Source organism: Acanthaster planci, linkage group LG02, assembly GCF_054643075.1.
Source record: "Acanthaster planci isolate LZ-2023a linkage group LG02, COTS_SCS, whole genome shotgun sequence".
NCBI lineage: Eukaryota > Metazoa > Echinodermata > Asteroidea > Valvatida > Acanthasteridae > Acanthaster > Acanthaster planci.
The window spans coordinates 11,549,573-11,570,654 of record NC_141778.1 but is presented as its reverse complement, the minus strand read 5'-3'; the positions used below and the strand labels follow the sequence as shown (position 1 = coordinate 11,570,654).

Below are 21,082 nucleotides of genomic sequence, written 5' to 3'. Positions count from 1 at the left end.
TTGAAATTCTAAACAACAAATATGTGAGATAAATCGCTTTCTCACAGTTTATGCATCAAATCTGAATTTGTTTTCAGCTCACTTACTTTGTGAGCATTTGGCGCTATCTCCTCAGTTGCATAGTAACATCTCTCCAAGGAAAAACATTTGGAAAACACCGGAGTTTACCACTCTAACTCCCATGAGAGTTCTTTCAGGTCGTTTGGTTTGAAGTGGACAAAGCATCTTATTATCTGAAAGTATAACATTTGGAAAATTATTTAACTTTTTAGTTAGAATGCATATAACGGTGAGCATGGCTCGATGAAACTAGCCTACTAATTGATGAAACGTTTTGAATATCAAGCAGGTTTTTTACTTTTTAAATTTTTTTTACCGAACCTCAGATTTCTTGAATTTAAACTTCAACGAATTTGACAAATTGGTACAAAAACAGCTATGTGCATGACGCAGTATTGCATGGTAAACACGCTTAGGCCTGGGTGAACTTATATGGGAGTATTGTACAGCTAAAATGTTTGATCATAAACATTATTATATCACATACATTCATGACAGAGCTTCTATGCTATCGCATACGCAATTTGTGGCAATAAAATCTTGTTGCATTAATTTCTGGCCATTTCAGATTCATTTATACAAAATGTAATGTTTTCAGAAATCATAACGATGTATTTTGAGCTGTCGAGGAGAGCACAAACGAAGAATTTCAATGATCATTGCTGCAAGAAAAGACTATATGAAGCCAATATAGGTATTTTCCCGTGTACGTTAGATGAGGTTTCTTGTAAGATTTACATTATTTTATTTCAATGCTGCCATAGTCCATGAAGGGTGATACAGTAACCAAATCGCATTGGCATATCATGTACAATGTACATAGATATATCGACAGATAATATAATTTGAACTTTAAACTGAAGGCAACATCAAGGTTCGGAGTGAAGCAACACCTTTTGTTCTCCAGCCTATGGACAGACAAGCAGACGCACAAGATAAAAACAAAAATACACATTATGTAAACAACATACATGCATTAGATATACAAACAAACAATGAAGCTTGTGACAGATCATGCAACTCCACCAAGACGATATGATTTGAACCGGCCATTACGGACCTTGTAACGGATGAGCAAATCTGAGCGCGTCATTCGCCGATTCCACCTCGTGTCTGATAGTAGAAATGATACGCAACCAGGTGACATCATAGCGGTGAGTATCTACCTCGCTGCCGTGCGGTAGTTTTTTCTGGTAGCATCAAGAAATCCCTCTGGAACCCGCCGCGTAAATGTGTGGTCTGTGTAATCTTTACGGAACCAGTCTGGAGTTGTATCCTAATAACTATTACAGTAAAGACCAAAAACGTATGTCAGCACCAGACTACTGAAGCCCTGTTTCTATGCACATCTGCACTCAACTCATTACATGGAAATTTAGCAGCTGAGAAACAACAATGGTGTCTGTGAGTACAAGTAACGTGAAATTTCTGTTTGAACATTTATGAAGTGTAGTAAAACAAATACAGCATGGTTTATTTAGGGAAAATAGTAGCAATTACTGGTCCCTCGGTGTAGGTCAGTTTGACTACCTCCCGACGCGAATCAAGGTGACTTACACCTCGGGACCAGTAATTCCTGTTTGTATATTTTCGCAGCTCCTTACGCTCAGCTCTCAGCTTGGGTGTAATATGGCCTGTGATGAAAACGTGACCCTTGTACTTCTTGTCCTTGAGGTGTTTAGAAGCGTTGAGGATGAAGTGTTGATTTGCATACCGAAGAAGTCGACAGTAAATAGGTCTTGGACGGGAACTGCGGTAAGTGACCCTCACGTGGTCAACTGCACCACGAACGTATGATTGATGGTATCCCTCCTGGCATGCACGACTGAACACCATTGTCTTGAAAATGGGGCATCCGAACTCAGTTGTAACACTTTGCTTGTCCTGGTTGAAAGAGACAACAAAAGGTCATGTTAATGAGGGAAGATTGCCTTTTGTCACTTTCAAGTTATGCAATAATCTGGTTTAAATGTGTTGACTTGCCCAGAGGTAGGCCAGTGCAGTGTTGAAAAGTGTTCGAAGCAGGACAGCAAGTCTAACAACATGGTGCAACCTACCAAAGAGCAAAGAGTGTTTGTAGCAACAAAATTTCTTGAAAACAAGAGCTTTCAAGCCACCCAAGCTAAGTTTAGGGAAGCGTTTCCTGATAGGGATCCGTACCGGAAAAGTCGACCATCTCGGAAAATGTGCACAAAATACCGAGAACATGTGACAAGCCTCAATTTGGGTCATTCGGGAAGGAGGTGCACCGTGCGAACTCCTAAAAACGTTGCTGCAGTTCGACAACAACTTGTGGAACTGCCAAGGGGGACCAGTTGCACGAGGCATGGACTTGGATTGTCCCATTCTTCGTTTAACCGCATATAGCAGTTTGACCTGCAGTTCCATCCATACCGAATGCACATCCGCCACTAACTTTTGCTGGAGACCTCGGGGGGAGACGGGAGTTTGCTTAATGGTCCTGGAACGCTGTCAGGCCAGTGAAAGGTTTCTTGAATGGTTGACAATCGGAACGTGGACACGCGGAAGCTGTCGGTGCATAATTAACTGTGAATAACGTTATGTGTAAATAATCGGTGTGCCCCTGATATCTTATCCAGGACAAGCATGACAGAGGACAACCTCATTCACTGGCTTATTCAAAGTGTTACAACTGAGTTCGGATGCCCCAGTTTCAAGACAATGGTGTTCAGTCATGCATGACAGGAGGGATACCATCAAGGTATCATTAGCTGCTTCTACTTTTCGGAAATCCTTATACATTATAATCATATCTCATGGTTTGGGCATATTAACCCCTTTCCTCAGGGTTTTTTTTGGGGGGGGACACCCTGTATATACCGGGCACGAAATGGGACAGAGGGGTTCCTCCCAACAAGTTCAATCTCTATACGCACTCCAGCCTATTGTTACTTAACAAATTCCCCTAGATGTCTGAAAAGAATTCCTGAGATACCAGTATAACAATGACTAACACAAAGGCGGGGGGGGGTGTAGTGAATTCCTGAACAGCTTTAGCGCTGCAGTCCTGCCCTGGCTTTTTTAGAGGTCGGTTAATCCCCCTCTTTGTTCAGACCTGCGGCTTTTATAATTGAATTCAATGGACAGGGTAGGGCTCTTCATTCCAGCAAAGTAGTATAAAAGCTTAGTGCATGCAGAATGCAACACACTCCTTCGCTGTGCAGTCGAGCTTCCACAAGTCACTGGTCCACTACTTCATCTAGCAGCCATTTTTTCTTCGTTCAACTAGTGTGTCCAGATGCGGGGATAGGATCTGATTAGGCAGTGTTTACTCCCTACGGTGACTGTTCCCGCGGAAGGACACATTTCCTTAGTATTAATTATTGTGCATATTAAATCTTCACTGTTTCGTCGAGTCAAGAAGCGGTCGGAGAAGACCGAGACTCCAGTTTTTCCTTTAGGGGTAATTATTTCTATCTTTATTTAATTAAATTAAAGACAAAACCTCTAAAGGGGGTTCTCTCTGTCGCATAGTTCGCATCAAATGTTGCTATACGTCGTGATTTGGGGCAAGTTTTAGCTAAGTTACATGCGAGACGCCTTGCATCATTACACTGTTGTCAATGGATGAGGGCACAAAGGAACACGTCCATTCCAGAGAATGTGGTCGCTATGTAAAAGCTTGCCCCAAATCACGAGGTATAGTCTTTAGTCTGGGGAATTCGAATTGTTATGTTTATATGAAATAAGATAGCACAGTGTACCTGATTTTATTCAAATTTAACTCGCAAAAGACTTATTCCCGAAGTTAGTGTTTTGTGCGGGGTGTGTGTTCAATTAAGTATATGGCAGGTGTAAAGATGATTGAAGGGTATCCCCGAACGACAGTGCAAAAATCAGGATCAGGTGACGTTTGATGAGTACTGCGGCTGTATACTGGGTATGAACATAATGTTGGTCTTTGCCAGTTGAAATTACGACATGGATGACTGAGAGAGCTACCTGTTGGCACGTCGTGCATGCTGACCTTTGACCGTAGGTTACTGTCAAGTCATAAAGTAAACACAGACACCAGACACCGTATGTTGATTTTTCTTCTTAGTTACCAGGCTTAATTCATTGTAGAGACCCGTTTGGTTTATGTGTGCGGTGTGAGCTTTATCCCACACAAATGTGGACTGGGGAGATAAGTCTTTTCTTTTCGATGCTAAAACGAGGGACGTGAAGTTTACAGTAATTTCAGTTGGCGCTGTTGGTGTACAGGATACTAATTTTGCCATTTTCACGGTCCCTTGTGCCTGTCTTAATTAGATTGACGGTAGGTACATTTTTTTGTAGGTTAATTCGGGGGTGTGTGGGGTATGCCACACAGCAGTGTAAATCACAGTGTGAGACCACTGTCATCTTGCCTGAAAAATGTGTCGGCAGCAAACTTTTTACAGAGAAGAAAGATTAATTTATGGACGAGTAGTTTGGTGTTTAAACTGTTAAAATTGATCTACAGATGGCGTATTAACGCAACTGAGTTGAGTTAACAGTCGTTCATTAATAACAGTATTTTTCACTTATGTAAACAGGAAAACCCGGAAGTCTTAATTTTCCTTATTGCATTGCACGTACTTTTTTGTCACTTAGAGAAAAATACGCCGTTGTGTTACCTTTTGTTATATATTTCAACAGCGCAGGTGTTCCTGTACAACATCGTTTGCACACGTACACACCCAGTATTTTTTCACTTATGTAAACAGGAAAACCTGGAAGTCTTAATTTTCCCTGTTGCATTGCATGCACCTTTTGTCACTTCGTGACAAAATACGCCCTTGTGTTACATTTTGTTACTTTTCAACAGCATGGGTGTTCACACGTACCGTACCCAGATTTGGCAGAGATTGCGTGTGCTGTCTCTACCTTTTGCCCTGCTAACGATGTGCCTTTTTCACTACGTGAAAACACAAAAACCGAGCCTTTTGTGAGTGGTTTGTTTACAATTATAAGGAAAGAAATTACATGTTGCTTTGAAACTGTGCTTATTTGTTCTTGGGATTAAAGGAAGAAAATGGTAGGAAATGCCCTAAATTGAGAAATTATCAATTGGTTTTTTTTCACTTCGTGCACAGCCCCATTAAAATAATATGTGGTATGGATGTTGTATTAAACGACTATCGCTTTCTTATTTTTTTTTTTTTTTTTTAGATTTAAAGGCCTTCTGGGACGCACAGTGGAAACAGTTGTCAACTTCCACCATGGGATGGAAACTAGCGGTCACCGTACTTCTTATGGGGCTGGGTATCGCCTACATGAGCGGTCTCTTCAGCTCGCCGCCTGATCCACCAGAGGTTGGTGACGGATGGTGGGGACGAGGTGACAAGCCTAAGAAGGAAGAAGACACGTCAGTGAAAAGATTCAACATTCATTTCCCAAATGAGGACCTGGCAAATCTGAAAGGTGTGACTAGCCGCAGGTGCTAACATTTACAGCACAGGCAGTAACAGACTGCACATAATAATAGCCTCGGTAGCCAACGTGGTCTCAGCCTGAAGAAGAAACCAATGAGGCATACAAAACCCCTAGTTTGGATGGGTTGGGGGTTATAGGGGAAGGTGGAATAGGGTGTAAAGGTACCGTGCTTGGGACCACATGGTACACAGGAGTTCTCAGGTGGGCATGAGGCCACTTGAACTTAATGGCTGACGCCATCTTCCACTGTTTGTAGGTTTTCCTTTTTCTGTAATATTTGTGTTGGATTTTCATTTCTCCTTTCCACAGAGCGCCTTGGCAAAACTCGATGGTTCGAGAGTGTCGAAGGTACCAAGTTTCATTTTGGTATCAAGCCCGAGTACATGAAGAAAATAGCGGACTACTGGCTGAACAAATACGAGTGAGTCACATTTGGAAACGCGGATTAGACGGCAATTCGCTGCCTAAAATGTTTCAAAGGTATTTTCTTTTCTGCAGACGAAATAATCTCAGCACGCCTACGTATCAACATGTGATGTAGGCCTCGTCTACTATCACGGCATGTTGTCTTGACAAGTCATGAGCACATCCAGTATTTCTGTTTTGTTAAAAAAGGAAACGAAAACAACCAACCAAACGAGCATTAGCCTGTTCTTTGCACTTTGATTCAAAGTTTTAAGGCTCAATCTGCTCCACGTCTTCCACCAGCAAACCGACGATAATTTTATTCAGCTGTTTAATCCAGAGAAAGGTGCCTTTTTGGGTCGATGGATGTCACTCCGCAGATTTCCAAAGAAAACGTTCGTTTTAATTCAACAGCTGGCGCAAAAAGGAGCAAGAGCTGAACCAGTATCAAAGTTACAAGACAAAAATCGAGGGAATCGACATCCACTTCGTCCGAGCTGTGCCGAGACTGAAAGTGGGACAGAAGGCTAAGCCCATTCTAATGGTCCACGGCTGGCCGGGTTCTTTCTATGAGTTCTACAAGGTAAAATGGAGACAATTTCAACTTATCTAAACATTTGAAGTGAATCAGAATGACCCTTCAGCGAGGGGATCCACATGAAAGGCTGTAGTCTGTGAACTTTTGGAGATTTATTGAGTAATGTTGAAGCTTTGTGTTTGTTAGTTTTCGGTTTTCGTGAGTCAGTTCGAGATTTCAAAAAGGCATCGTCATTTGGGGTTAAAGCATGTGTTCGAGTCGGCGTATGGCTGAGCCAAAAGGGCAGACATTCCGCGCTCGTAGGCCTATTGGTGTTTGCAGATGAACTCGGGCGCGCTTCATTTTGAGCATGCGCTGTTGGAATGTCGAAATAGGCCCTATGCAACAATCTCAACACTAGTCACTTTGAGATGCCCGTCACTGACTGTCCTTTATGATCCCTCCACATGTTACTTTCCCAATACACAAAGCTCGAAATATTATTATGTTTTCTCATCTTCCACTGTTGAGATAATTCCCATGCTGATCGACCCCACTCGTCATGGAGGGACTGAGGATGATATCTTTGAGGTCATTGTTTCTTCTTTGCCTGGTTATGGCTTCTCAGAGGCTGCTCACAAACAAGGTATGGGTCATTTTGCATTCCTGAGCTCTATCATCGGCTCTTCCGTCAACTTTTATTGCTTGAGAGCCCTGACATGCCAGTCCAATTATGCTGATACAGCCAAGGTCAAACGTCCATTACACAGTGACTTCAATTCATTGGATACGAAGTTTACCCGTGGAATATTTCCTTTGTGTCTGAGCAGCTGGGGCTTCTAACTTGTGGGGTTTGATCCAGAGACGGGGCTGAAACTTTGTTGCGATGCCACCTGTATTTTGAGGCGAGCTTCCGCGGACTACATGGTTGTAACTTTAACAGCCGTGTTACTCGCTGTGTTGTCTTTTTGTTGGGTTCGTTTATAGGTTTAAATGCCAGGGTCGCCGGTCGCATATTCCACAAGCTTATGACTCGACTGGGATTCGACAGCTACTATGTCCAGGGTGGTGACATGGGCGCCATGGTAACGGACCAAATGGCCGGCATGTTCCCAAAGTGAGTACAATTTACATTGCCAACTTGTCGATGGCTTAACAGTAATGCTACGCAAGAGCCCGCTTGCTAAAGTTCACGTCCCCCTGTTTAAGGTTGATATAGTTTTGGAAACATCAGTCATAAATATGAGGAATTAAGTAGACAAAGAACGGGCGCCGTAGTCTCTAGTTCAGAAGATTAAAAATGGGTCCTATTTTTGCTTTTGACTTCACAGTCATGTCCGTGGTATCCATGTGAACATGATACTCACCCAACCGCCTGTGAGTCAGATGATCCTGGGCAGCCTGTTCCCCTCCCTGGTACTGGATAACGAAGGCTACGCCGGGTCGCTGCCGAGCTGGGAATCTTTGAAAAAGTGGCTGATAGAGACGGGGTACATGCACATACAAGCCACTAAGCCAGACACAGTAGGTACGGAGGCTCCAAGTTCCTCACACGCCAGTGTCTAGTGCAACTTTATACTTGGTTTATAACTCAATGAGGAGCATGGCCCACTGACAGCCAATTTCCTCCTGATTCAACCTCGTGCCAGACTCTAAATTACCGTCAAAATTACCACCTTTTAACTCTTGACCACAGGTCACGCCCTGACCGACTCTCCTGTGGGGCTGGCCGCCTACATCATTGAAAAGTTCTCGTCCTGTACAAATTACGACTGGCTTGACTTGGATGACGGCGGACTCGATGCTTATTGGTCCAAAGACGACCTGTTAACTAATGTCATGATCTACTGGGTGTCTGGATGCATTACGTCATCTATGCGCATGTACAAAGAGACTGTGCCGATCTCCGGATCATTGAGCAAGTAAATTCTAGTTTGCTTTCAGTGGATGATAGACAATAACGTCAATTTTTCATTAATTTGTAACAAGGTAATTTGTGAAAGCCTAAGCTCTTGAGGGCCATTCAATCCATTAAATTCTCATAGGAACAAAATATGCATTACACTCACATGTAATTTATTTGGTAAAATGATATCCCTGCATCCGATTCGAGTCAACCGGTATATCCCTTAGAGAGATAACGTCTTTTTTTATTAATGCAACAAGCTTCCAATATTCTTTGCAGTTTCTTGAATACTGTGCCCGCCGGTTTGGCAGATCTGCCGCACGAGGTGACGCGAATACAGAAGAACTGGGCATCCCAACACTACACAGACATTGTCTCCTACACAACTTACCCATTGGGCGGCCATTTTGCAGCCTTCGAGGTACCAGACCTACTCGCCAAGGACTTGCGGCAATTCGTGCAAAAGGTCGAACATCGTCTGCTCAGCAAAACAAAGTAATCTGTGATGTGAATGATAGAGTCTTTGTCATGGGGGAAGTGGGATGATATACGGTACTTCAGGGAAGAGTGAGTGCACTCTTATGTACAATGCTGACCAATGAGAATCGCGCTAGACAACGAGAATAAAACGCTAAAACGAGGATGGACGCATAATATTTTTCAGGGGGGGTGGCAAATTTTGGGCATTATTTGCAAGCTTTTTTCCACCGATTTTCTGACGACTGTTATTTAGGTCTTGTTCCAAGCAATCTTGAAAAAGGGTAGTTCTTAAAAAACCACATGAAGATTTCTGTCACTGACATGCAATAACTTATAACAGTGCGCAACAGCGTTTTTATTTTACTGAATGAAATTTATGTCCATCGTTGTCATCAATAACTAAGGAAAGAATTTGATAAAATAAAATGTAACGTTTAGATGTTGTTGTCGAAAATGAGTTGTAGTGCTGAGGAAAGAGAACTGAAAGGCTTTACCCTTTTTCCTTTTTGGGAAAGTTTGTCTCAAATGTTTACAGGCTTAAATGGGACATGAAGAGTGTGGCACCTTCATACACGTATCAGAAACAAAATGTGCAGCACACTTTACACCAGTTCTGTTTTCAGTATAACATGTACCCATGCTCCACTAGGTTGCTGGTTACAACAGTTGCCAGTTCGTCCATTGCATGGTCTCAGCTTCGTAGTACCGTCCAGAAAATAGCCGTCAGATCTTCAAATCAAACTTGTTTGTGGCTCCGTGTGAATATTACCCGCGTACGGTTTGCAGTAACAAATGTGCCAATGGCAAATGGATTCATCCGCTTTCATAAAGGCTGGCGGGCTGTAACGAACATTGCTTCAGACATCGTATGCTGGTGAAGCTAATGCGGTAAAATGTTTTATAGTAATGTATCCACCAAAAATTTTCGTTTTACGTGTATGGAAATAAAACACTATGAAATCTGAATACAGTCGGGCAGACTGTCATCTATAATTACCATTTTGTCACTGCACAGCTATCAATAAATATGTTCATGTTCTGAGTGACTCTTTTCCTACTCTGTTTTTCTCCCAGATTCTCAAAATACACCCTAAACGGGTGTAAACTTACATGAAATTCAGCTGGCACTTTCAAATACAATCACACTAATTTCATCACTGTAAGACGTAATAAGTTGATTGCCCAGGACAGCATCACTTTTAGAAAATTAAGACACAAGTTGAGCCTTGACAAACTTTGGACATGTCCAAAGAATATTGATTATTGATCTTTGAATGCGTTTGCTGTGAAGAACTCCTATTAGTCGCCCAATTCTGTAGAATATGCTTAGATTGAGGTAAATAGTACATTGGAAGGTGTCACATCCCCGGTTACCCCAACCCCGTGGACATAACCTTCGGTAGTTATTCGCACTCTCGCGCAAAAAAGACACCAGATACAAGATCTTCTGTTTTACGGAGACCTATTTACAAATTTATTATCATTATTTTTAATATTTACAATTTTGTTGATCTGACACTATATAAAATACGCCGGGACTTTTGGGGTTTTGAACGCAGTAGATGCACAATTGAAATTGAACGTAAAATTCTAAAGATCCTTTCTGTCACTGCAGCGATGACTGGTTCACGTTTTGGCCAGGAACTCTCGGGCTGTCTCACCGCAGAGTAGCCTTCGGGGCACCGGCCTGACTCTCTGTCGTACAACGGTCTTGAATTGACCCCGAGTCTTGAGTTGTTCCTTGAGTTTCTGGCTAGCCCTTGGATCGGACTGCTAGTCCAATACCCACAGTAGAACCCTGTGTAAATGAAATGCAAACCTTTTCTGAACACCTATCTGGTACAAATGTTCGACAACGTCGAAGGCTGTAATTATACAGGATATTGTTATTATAGTAGTTGCAACCATCATCACAACTATTTACAAAAGAATGACCACTCCATATCTTGACACAGCTAATATTTAAAAGTGATGCCACCATAAATCCAATTTCTCTAATACATCTTCGTTACTCCAGTAATCACTTATCTTAATGTAAATAAGTGTAACCGCAAAATTTACTGTATTTTCAAAATAAACTCACAGGTTGCGTAGACACCTGGTTCTTGTGGGAAATCTTGCGTCTCGAGTAGTTTTTTTCCGCCTTGCGTATCGGTCGGAGTTTATCTTCACCGATACACTAGCTTCCAATCATTAAGTTCTTCAGAGCAACTGGCTGGATTCTTGCAGTTTCAGACTCAATTACAGCAACATCATCGAGGCTGGCAAGACGTGCCCTCTCCTCGGACTCTCCGACGCAAGTTCCCTTTACACCCCGAAAATTTTTAAACCCCACCAAATTTCTACCTGGGACACCCTCAATCCTTTTGTTGTGTGATCCTGGTGACCTCATAAGAAAGGACTTAAGCAAGAGTTGAGCTATCCAATGGGGTTTGTCAGTTCTTCCCGTGAAACTATCTAATTTAAATAAAAATACTACATAGAAACACTGGCCAAATAAAATCAACAATTTGTTTCTGTCAACGCACACTCATATTATCTTATACGTTTGGCTGCCATGCATAAATAGAATAAGAATTATTTCTCTAGAACAAATTAATCCCACTTCGTGACAGAAGGTTTACCAGGGACGCCTGTTGTTTTCACACAGAGAGGCAAAAAAAAAATTAGAAGGCTGAGAGGACAGCTTGAATAGAGATTATAAGGGTGCATTCCACCAAATGGTTGTATTTCTGCGCGCGAGCTCATTAATATTTTGTGATCCCACGGGGATTTTACAATAAGACAGGCCATAATCAGGAGTCATCATAGAAATATTTCTGTAAGTCTCGAATTTAGGACCGATAGTCTCCAGTTCAGGGTATTTCTTTCACAAAAAGCCCGAAATTGCGGGCCTATTTTGGATAGAGGCGGGCGGTTACATTCAGAAATGAGCGCTTAGTTTTATTGGTATTTTGGGGGTATCTTCGTTCAAAGGCGATAAAAAAATCGTGGCTAACCCCCATGAGATTGAAACGAAAAGTGATCTTCTGGCCATAATCTTGAATTCCCAATGAAAAAACGGAGGCCAACTTCTTCACGAGAGTCAACAGGCGGCACTATTTCGGTCCAATTTTGCACTGTTTTCCACGGGTGCGTATTTGGTGTAGTGCAACCATAAGAGAAGGTCAATACGACCAACCTCGTCCTCGTAGTGTCGGGCAGGGCGCCCCTACCTATCCCTACCTGCTCTCACCCTGAAATTAGATCATCTGCATATAAACAAATTGCATACTTATGCTAATAAAAATAGTCTGGTGTCTGGCCGTGTTTCAGTCAGCGTTCATATTGGCATTTGGTGTCTTTTTAATAAGGGAATAAATATCTGCTTGGCCGGTCTTAAACGTTCTTTTAAGACCGGCCAAGCACATATTTATTCCCACTCATAAATACCTTTTTAGTCAGAGTGTCGAAAGAGGTCAATATGTGATGGATTTCCAACAATTTTGTTCTTGAATTTTAATTTCCCCTAACACCCCCATCCATTATTGTGAATACACGTAAAACGTTGTAATCGCGTGTATGGGCGCCATTTCGGCAAGCGATACGCCTGCGCAATGCACATTAATGCACAGGCGCAGGTGCCGCGGCAGGCACGTACACCTGGTGCGCCTGTGCATTACTGTGAAGCACGCCGGCGTATAGCTTGCTCAAATGGCGCCCAAGGTGATTACACCTTTTGGGCCATATGCAGCAAGGTATGAGACGGAGAGAACCCCCCCCCCTGCTTTGTGTTGGTCATTGTCTAGCAGTAATCTGGGAAATTCCTTTCAGACATCTTGGGGATGTGTTAAGTAACAATAGTCTGGAATGTGTATAGGGATTGGACATGTTGGGAGGGTACCCCTCGGTCTCATTTCTTGCTGGGTATATTTTGGGCAGAGTTATCCCATCTTGTGCCTTTGGCGTTATACGATCTTTGAAATAAATGTTCAGCTTTTCAGATTAAACGACACCCGGTAAACCCCAACGGGGAGAGCAAGCCACAGTCCAAAGCTGCAATCCGATTGGTTGCCGCGCGTCATGCATAACGTATGTCTACACGTGCATGAATTATCAATAGCCTAGATATTGACGCAAACTACACTTACCCTGTTCCACTATAGGCCTTTTCCTGTGATGTCACAATCGTGCTGGACCGCGATGTGTTGTGATGGTAATGATGCATAGTGTTGTGATGGTAATCTACTTATTCAAGATAAACTAGTCAAGCAAGTAGCGTTCGCATGTGCGCTTGTACGTGGCTGAAGCTGCCGTAAGAATTTTGCGATCACCGTGGCCAAGGCGGTCAACGTGTGACGTGTGGTGGTATTGTTTAGGCCTACATTAAACGCAATCCAGCCACGTTGGTGAAAAAGGGTCTACACGTACATTGTTATGGCCAGGAAATTTCGTTGAATTAAATACTGCAATACTTCATGCCGGCACGGTTTTCTGCTCATGCTACAACATGCGTTAAATATTGTGACACAGATCAACTCAAAAAAATTGTCAGAATGGAAACCTTCGCCGCGGTGATCTTTGCTAGCAAGGTGAGAGAATCGTAGAAAGGGCATTGACTTCACACGGTGTTAATCATTATAGGCTTGCTTGCTGAATCATGTTGTACTTGTGTGTGGGTGCAGTCGGATCCAGGGGTCCAAGTAACAAACTGAACTTTAGCATGGGAACAGACAACAAACAGTACAGATTATTAACGAAAGACGGTCTGAAATCTGATCTTCAATCGAGGTAACTATTCCATGACTACGTCACGTGTCTGCCTGACTTGTGACAAGTTTTCTCTTATCGTGTTCAAACTATGATTGTCGGCCAAAGGGTAGAGCCCTTTTTTACTCGTCAATCTTTACTAGCCTATCATACCATTAGCGTCTCACCATTTCAGCTTTCTGCACAGCACGAGGTAGGTTCCACTCTTCTTTCTCTTGCGCTTAGCTCCTCCTTACAATAGAAGTACAAGATATTTGTAAGCTGAAATGTGCATTACGTGGGGCCAGAATAGTGGGAAACCACTGCAGTTTGGAAAACTATTTCTAAAAATCGCGCATAAAACGGTTTTCTACACCAGTCACCGTATTCCTGCCGGAAAACAGTTAGGTGGGCCAAAAATTAAAGTGTACGCTCAAACCTTCTGAGGACATGCATTACTGTCGTGCGTTGAATAATTTGAATATTGGTTTAATATTGCTTGAAGCCTGCAACCCTCCGTGCTACTTTTGTGCAAGTGCATCAAAGATGCTTTGCAGTAGTTAGGTCGGCCTACACGTACGCCAACAAGTGCCAACATATTTACCGCAGGTAAAGAAAACCGAAAGAACCGATTTCTGTTGACTCTGCGATTTCCTCAAGTACGATGAAAGGGGTCGCAGATATTTACAACAAATTTCACTATTTGCTTTTGTCCGAGAATTACCAGTTCCTTTAGTACACTTCATAAAACTGAATGTACAGCATTTCGGGACAAAGACACACTGCATAACTTCTGCGTTATGAATTTAAAAAATTGCTGAAATCGAAAGACGTTTTTACAAAACAGTATGAATGACATTCTCGACGCATTTGAAGAATTAAAAACAGAAAATCCAAAATGGCAATTAAAAAAGAGGGTGAAGTCACGGCATGACTGGAGAATAGTCCCGTGCAACGGAGACTAGGCCTAAGCAAAATGACCCTTGCCCCATACGAGGTAATACGGCCCATACGTCCACAGTATACGTTGATGACCTTCAATTAAGATCGCATGCATGACAGAATTATGCCTTCAATTTGCACCTGAAAAGACTCATTAACCGCAGGAGTGATCCAGTTCGCTGTACAGTGTCACACAGAAATATTGACGGAGGTAATTTACTTGTGAGTTACCATGTGAGTTTCCTACGAACTATGCAGCTCGATTGCTGTGGCCATTTAAGGCCGAAACGGCCTGTCGATTTGCTCTTGCAGTTCCACCTTTACACCTAGGTATCGAAAGACGCATGGTGTAGGGTAAAATGACTTGCTTGAGGTCATAGGCATGGCCATCGCTGGATTCGAAACCCGAACATATTCCAAGCCAGTTGGCCACATTTCCCGTCACACCAGCATATATGGACCTTTTTTAGGAGTCTGTCACTCAGTGGTGTCAGCGGGTGATATTTCAGCGTTTCACAATTGTTTCTTTGAGAAGGTTGCATAGCTGGGTAGAGTGGGCTGATAGCTGTTCATTTTACTATCTTGAAGCTCGGACTGGTCTCTGTCCAGTTTTTGTTTTGTGCTGTGTCTATTTATTTTGAATCTTGACGACACCGCCAAAATGAGGAATGTGAAGTTTAGTGCGCACTGTGGCTGTATACCGGATTTTATGTTGGTTTTTGCTGGTTAATATTACACAATGAATGATTGGTATAGAGCTACCTGTTGGCACGTAGTGTACTGATCGACCTTTGACCGACGCGACGGTTACTAATGAATCAGGTAAACGCAGACACCATACACTCTTTCGATTTTTCTTCTCAGTTCCTATGCCAGTCTGAATTGAGTGGTTAATGTGTATGGTGTGAACTTTAAACCACACAGATGTGGACTGGGGAGATTTTAAAGATGAGTCTGTCCTTTTCCAAGCTACAATGAAGGACATGATGTTTAAGTTAGCACTGCGGGTGTATAAATCTGTAGTCCATGTCCTAATTATGTTGATGGTAGGAACATATACCTGATTTTTTTAGTAGTTTTTGGTTAACTCGGGGATGTGTACGGTATCAGGTGAAGCAGTATTTTCGTTTCCCTGGGCAAAAAATAATTATTCGTAATTTCCATACACAGCAAAAATGTTATTTAGGCTGTTCAACCATTGGTAAAGAGTTGTATATCAGATTTATTCATCATCTGCATCATTGCAGAGGAACTATACTGGGGATAGTTTGGGTCAGAGGGTGAATTCTTCTACTCCAAAAGCGCCTGTGTATAACTTTCCTCAAAGCATCTTCTTTGATGAGTTATCCTGCTGACTATAATGCTGCTTCTGGTCACGGTAAAGCCTGTTCCGTGTTCCAACATCTCTCGCATAGGGTCCATTTATAGCCCCGTACAATAAACTGTAGTAAGGCTGTTATAATGAAATACAACGATCGTTTTGCTGTGTTTTCTAGATCGTGTTCCAGATTTAAAGGTACCCTGGTACTCGCAGTGAAACCAGTTGTCAACTTTCATCATGGGATGGAAACTAGCGGCCACCGTACTCCTTCTTGGGCTTGGTATCGCCTACATGAGTGGTCTCTTCAGCTCGCCACCTGATCCGCTAGAAATTGGCGATGGATGGTGGGGACGAGGTGACAAGCCTAAGAAGGAAGAGAATACGTCAGTTTATAGATTCAACATTCATTTCCCAGACGGGGACCTGGCAAATCTAAAAGGTGTGATGTTAGAAGGTGCTTTTAGTACGAGATTGAACACAGTAACAGGGTGCTCATAATGGCTCTTCCGTTGAAATATGCAAATTAGATGGGCGCATGCATGCGCGCTACGACCACTGGTAAGCGCAGCCGTCAACATTGTCACCATGCGGTGTAATAAACCTGCTGTAGCTATAACCTGAAGGTCAATCAAAGCTGTATTACAGCCTTTGTCTGATACTTTCTCGAGACTATGTGAAGTGTTCAGTGTCCTGAAGTTGGAAAGTAACAATTTCTTGCTTGTTTGGCACCATGCCAAACTATAATGGTAACGGCGCCGTGTGCTTATAGTTGCGCATGCATGGAGATTTGTATTGTTGTGTCGTATATTTATGCAACTTTGCCAACCAGTGGTAGTAATAAGCTTACGCCTGCCTTATTTGCATATTTGGGAAAGGCCCATCAGGGCACGCATGGCTAACGTTGTCTCAGTGTCAATAAAGGAAAAGAAATGAGACACGCAAAATCCCTCTCTGTATTCAGACGGAGAGGGGAGGGGTTAAAAAGAAAAGGTGGGGGTGAACTGTTAGGTGATTGGGACTGCAAGGGAAATAGGAGGCCTAGTGAACCTCGATTGTGGCTGAAACAATCTATCGTAGCTTGTTTTGAAGGTTTTTCGTTATCTGTGGTATTTGTGTTAAATTTTCATTTCTCCTTCCCACAGAGCGCCTTAGGAAAACTCGATGGTTCGAGAGTGTCGAAGGTACCAAGTTTCATTTTGGTATCAAGCCCGAGTACATGAAGAAAATAGTGGACTACTGGCTGAACAAATACGAGTGAGTCACACGATTGGACATTGGGGATTATAGAGGGCAGTCTGCTCCGCAAATATTTCAAAAGTCACTTTCTGTTCTGCGAAGTAATCTCAGCACGCCTATTTTTCAACACGTGCTACACAGCTTTTCCATTGCCACTGCATCTTATGTCCAAACAAGTCACTTCCAATTAAGTTCAGGTTCACTTCAAAAAAAGGAAGCAACTAATCAACCAAAAGTACATTAACCTGTCATTTGCAGTCTGGTTCAACGTTCCAAGGTTTCCTTACACTATCTTACTTCAGTAAACCGATGTTCATTTTATTCACCAGTTAAGTCCAGGGAAAGTGCACTTCTTAAAGTCAGATAAATTTCACTCCCTACAATTCCATAGAAAACCTTTTCTTTCAATTCATCAGCTGGCGCAAGAAAGAGCAAGAGCTGAACCAGTATCAAAGTTACAAGACAAATATCGAGGGAATCGACATCCACTTCGTGCGAGCTGTGCCGAGACTGAAAGTGGGACAGAAGGCTAAGCCCATTCTAATGGTCCACGGCTGGCCGGGTTCCTTCTACGAGTTCTACAAGGTAAAAGGGAGATAGCTTCCCAATCTTTTAATATGAAATGAGCCAAATTGACTTTTAATACGAGTAAAAGCTGTGTGAACCGTCGGAGAGTTTGGTTCTATACTGTTCGCAAATGATCTTTGAACATAGGGCTATATAGCTCTATGTCTTTGACGCCCTTCATTTTGGGCATGCGCTGTTGGAATATCAAAACGCTCATTGGAGCAATCTCTGCACTAGTCCTTTAGGATACCGCGTTCTATCACCGACAGTCCTTTTAAATTCATTCAGAAATTTTTCCACTGCACCACTGTGCAAAGCTCGAAATCATGCTTATCTCATATTCCCTTGTTGAGATAATTCCCATGCTGATTGACCCCACCCGTCATGGAGGGACTGAGGATGATATCTTTGAGGTCATCGTTCCTTCCTTGCCTGGTTATGGCTTCTCAGAGGCTGCTCACAAACAAGGTATCGTCGTTTTCCAATCCTGAGCTCTGTAACTGGTTCTTGTGTCAGCTTGTTTTGGTTGAGAAACCTGACTTGCCAGTCCTTTTACACTGACATCCCAGGCCAAAAGTCCAGTGTACAGTGACTTCAATCAATTTGATACGAAGCCTAAACTTGGCTTATTTCCACCTAGCTCTTAGCAACTAAGACTTGTAACTTGCAGTTGTTGATCCGGAGACGAAGCCAAAAGTTTGCAGCAATGCTTTCCATATTTCGAGGCAAACATCACTGGACTATGGTAAGCCATATGACTTATTGTATCGTCTTTTTGTTTGGTGCCTTACATTTCTTGTAGGCTTAAATGCCAGGGCCGCCGGCCGTATATTCCACAAGCTTATGACTCGTCTTGGATTCGATAGCTACTACGTCCAGGGTGGTGACTGGGGCTGCGTTGTGGTGGACCAAATGGCAGGCATGTTCCCCAAGTGGGTACAAGTTACTTTTCCAAGACATTTGCGCTGCTTAGCTGTGAAGCCTTACCCAGAAGTGCCTCGAGCCAAATCCGATAACCGATTATACATAAAACAGCAACAGATGCTTGACAAAGTTCACATCCTACCGCTTAGGGTTGGTATAGTTTTTTTGGCACCTGTGAATAAAAATGTGAAGTGTTAACTGGACATTAACTAACCAGCATTTCAAGGAATGCCACGAACAATCTATTGGGAGGTTTAAAATGGGGTCCTGTTTTTGCTTGCAAATTTCCAGTCATGTCCGCGGCATCCACGTGAACACGATATTCGTCCAGCCGCCTATGAGTCAAATTATCTTGGGCAACCTGTTTCCATCCCTGGTGCTGGAGAACGAAGGCTACGCAAGGTCGCTGCCAAGCAGGGAATGGCTGAGATATGTTCTGATGGAGACAGGGTATATGCACATACAAACCACCAAGCCGGACACAGTCGGTAAGGATGCTTATAAGTTTATCAAACTCCAGTGTCGGTGTAACCTTATACTAATAACCCCATGAAGAGCATGGCCCTCTGACAGCTAATATCCACCCGACTCAACCTATACATATTATTTATCTTCAAAGTGGTCACAGTTTTCTTCAACTTACTTTAGGACAAAAGTTGTTCTTTAAAGATTCCTTAATAGTAATAATTAATAATAATTAATTCCTTTATGAAAGCGCAAATTTCATATAGATATGTTCAAATGCGCCGTACAATGAAAATATTAAGCGTGGAACAATGAATACATTTAAACATGGTAGAGCCGATGGTATATACAAGGTACCTCGGGCAGCCGCCAAACGACCCACATTCACCAACATCAGTAAAGGGGAGACAGTAAGAAGCGGATAGAGTTTTAGAGGAGGAAGGAAAACTTCAGAGGACTTGAATAATCTGGGTAAAACCCACGGAGTCAGGTAGGGACTGAAAACCCAAGTCACATGTGGGCCGGGCCGGGCCGGGAATCGAACCTGGGACCACAGAGGTGGAAGGCGAGGAAAGAACTACCTTGCCAACTTGACTCCCATTCTTGAAATCTTTACTTCTTGACCACAGGTCACGCTCTGACCGACTCCCCAGTCGGACTGGCCGCCTACATCATTGAAAAGTTCTCGTCCTGGACAAACTACGACTGGCTTGACTTGGATGACGGCGGGCTCGATGCTCATTGGTCCAAAGACGATTTGTTAACTGATGTCATGATCTATTGGATGTCTGGATGCATAACGTCTTCTATGCGCCTCTACAAAGAGACCTTTCCAATTCTGAGATCGTTGGGCAAGTAAGTTCTAGTTTGCTTTGATCGGAGGAAACTTAAAATGTCAATTTGTCATAAATGTTAATAAGGTAACATGCGATAGCCCACAAAAAGTACATATTTTAAAGTACATACAGGGTTAAGCAATCCATTAAATTGTCAAAAGAACAAAAAATACACGTACGTGACACTATTAAGTGACATTATTCAATTTGTTTGGGGAGAAGACATGCCGGCATACGACTCATCAGAGCAATCGGTATAGCTTTTAGGGAGATATCATCTCTCTTATTAACGCAACAACTTTCAAACATTCTTGCAGTTTCCTAAACACCGTGCCCGCTGGTTTGGCTGATCTGCCGAACGAGGTGATGCGAGCGCAGAAGAACTGGGCGTCCAAACACTACACAGACATTGTCTCCTACAAGACTTACCCAACGGGTGGCCACTTCGCTGCCTTCGAGGTACCAGACCTACTCGCCAAGGACTTGCGGCAATTCGTGCAAAAGGTGGAACAGCGCCTGCTCAATAATTTGAAAACAAAGTAATGAAAACAAAGGAGGATGATATCCGGTATATGCTGTAGTCTTGTAAATCTACCATCTACGTCTACTTCAGCGCAGAGCATTGCACACTCACGTGCGCAATATTGACAAATGAGAAACGTGGTAACAAAAGACAATGGCTGTAGTTGCCGTACGCAGACACAGTCCATACGGTAATGTTATCGTAGTGATGCATGCATTGAAAATGTTTTCGTTTAAATTTACTTTCATACATGTTTGAATGAGATGATTATGAACGCTGAATAGTGGAGATTGTCGCCCATTATTACCATTTTGTCTTTGTACTTCTCTTGATAAATAATTACGTTTTAGTTTTTAGCTTTCTTATCTTTTAGTCTATGTAAAGTGTTTCTTATAATCTTTTATCTTTTATCATTTTATCCGGGGAGTGAGTTTAAAGGACCTTAAAGTCCTCTGGTTTGCAGTGTACCAAGCATACACATGCACATCTTGTTACTTGAAAGTAAAATTGTTTTAGCATAAGCATTTTGTCATTGATATACAGACATGACAGAGCTTCACTGGTTTTGCATATAGAGTTTGTTGCAGTAAAATCGTGTTGTGTTAATTTCCGGCCACTTCAGAATAAGTTGTACAAGATGGAATATTTTAAAGATGAATCATATTGGCAATTCACAACTTCCATTTTGTGTGAAATGTAGTTATAATGCAATCTAGAAGGCAAAACTAAATAAAGATTGCTACTAAAGTCAAAA

At 42.5% G+C, this 21,082-nt stretch overlaps 2 protein-coding genes and 2 long non-coding RNA genes across 15 annotated transcripts in view; 2 read left to right on the top strand and 2 right to left on the bottom strand.

Annotated features, from left to right (window-relative positions):
• LOC110990837 (uncharacterized) overlaps positions 1-1,254 on the bottom strand; it is a 5,527-nt gene extending 4,273 nt beyond the window's left edge. For 2 of the 3 annotated variants that reach the window (XR_015424242.1, XR_015424241.1), the window contains exons 1-2: positions 1,032-1,159; positions 87-233 (exon numbers count right to left, since the gene is read on the bottom strand). This is a non-coding gene — a long non-coding RNA (uncharacterized LOC110990837). Of the gene's footprint in view, positions 1-86; positions 234-1,031 lie in introns of all 3 variants that reach the window. The other variant, XR_015424244.1, reaches the window with a different exon arrangement.
• Positions 1,061-10,901, top strand: LOC110978232 (epoxide hydrolase 1-like). 7 transcript variants are annotated; one of them, XM_087132595.1, is made up of 10 exons: positions 1,320-1,464; positions 1,743-1,815; positions 5,215-5,466; positions 5,788-5,899; positions 6,298-6,466; positions 6,932-7,046; positions 7,388-7,517; positions 7,732-7,928; positions 8,097-8,322; positions 8,586-10,901. In XM_087132595.1, exons 3-10 carry the CDS (start codon positions 5,265-5,267, stop codon positions 8,803-8,805), a joined length of 1,371 nt encoding a protein of 456 aa, XP_086988721.1. In that variant the 5' UTR covers positions 1,320-1,464; positions 1,743-1,815; positions 5,215-5,264; the 3' UTR covers positions 8,806-10,901. The 7 variants fall into 7 exon arrangements, with proteins under 7 accessions (XP_086988725.1, XP_086988721.1, XP_086988720.1 ...); XM_087132594.1 differs by having other exon boundaries at positions 1,345-1,464; positions 1,657-1,815; XM_087132596.1 differs by having other exon boundaries at positions 1,448-1,464; positions 1,735-1,815.
• Positions 8,971-15,959, bottom strand: LOC147799893 (uncharacterized). 2 transcript variants are annotated; one of them, XR_015424245.1, is made up of 2 exons: positions 14,598-15,959; positions 8,971-13,766 (listed from the first exon to the last, which is right to left on the bottom strand). It is a non-coding gene; the product is annotated as an uncharacterized LOC147799893 (long non-coding RNA). The 2 variants fall into 2 exon arrangements; XR_015424246.1 differs by having other exon boundaries at positions 14,688-15,959.
• Positions 12,959-21,082, top strand: LOC110978249 (epoxide hydrolase 1-like). Of its 3 annotated transcripts, none has more exons than XM_087132583.1 (9): positions 12,959-12,981; positions 15,953-16,216; positions 16,920-17,031; positions 17,430-17,598; positions 17,934-18,048; positions 18,383-18,512; positions 18,796-18,992; positions 19,599-19,824; positions 20,123-21,082. In XM_087132583.1, the coding sequence occupies exons 2-9, from the start codon at positions 16,015-16,017 to the stop codon at positions 20,346-20,348; spliced, it is 1,377 nt and encodes a 458-aa protein (XP_086988709.1). In that variant the 5' UTR covers positions 12,959-12,981; positions 15,953-16,014; the 3' UTR covers positions 20,349-21,082. The 3 variants fall into 3 exon arrangements, with proteins under 3 accessions (XP_086988709.1, XP_022088763.1, XP_022088764.1); XM_022233071.2 differs by lacking the exon at positions 12,959-12,981 and adding an exon at positions 13,034-13,357; XM_022233072.2 differs by lacking the exon at positions 12,959-12,981 and adding an exon at positions 13,587-13,728.

Bases quoted from the DNA above. Each gene is read 5' to 3' on its own strand.
- LOC110978232 (XM_087132599.1), top strand. From the start codon at position 5,265: ATGGGATGGAAACTAGCGGTCACCGTACTTCTTATGGGGCTGGGTATC. The intron at 7,047-7,387 runs GTATGGGTCATT...GTTCGTTTATAG, and splicing joins AGAGGCTGCTCACAAACAAG to GTTTAAATGCCAGGGTCGCC. The intron at 7,518-7,731 runs GTGAGTACAATT...TTGACTTCACAG, and splicing joins ATGGCCGGCATGTTCCCAAA to TCATGTCCGTGGTATCCATG.
- LOC110978249 (XM_087132583.1), top strand. From the start codon at position 16,015: ATGGGATGGAAACTAGCGGCCACCGTACTCCTTCTTGGGCTTGGTATC. The intron at 17,032-17,429 runs GTGAGTCACACG...TCAATTCATCAG, and splicing joins TACTGGCTGAACAAATACGA to CTGGCGCAAGAAAGAGCAAG. The intron at 19,825-20,122 runs GTAAGTTCTAGT...ACATTCTTGCAG, and splicing joins ATTCTGAGATCGTTGGGCAA to TTTCCTAAACACCGTGCCCG.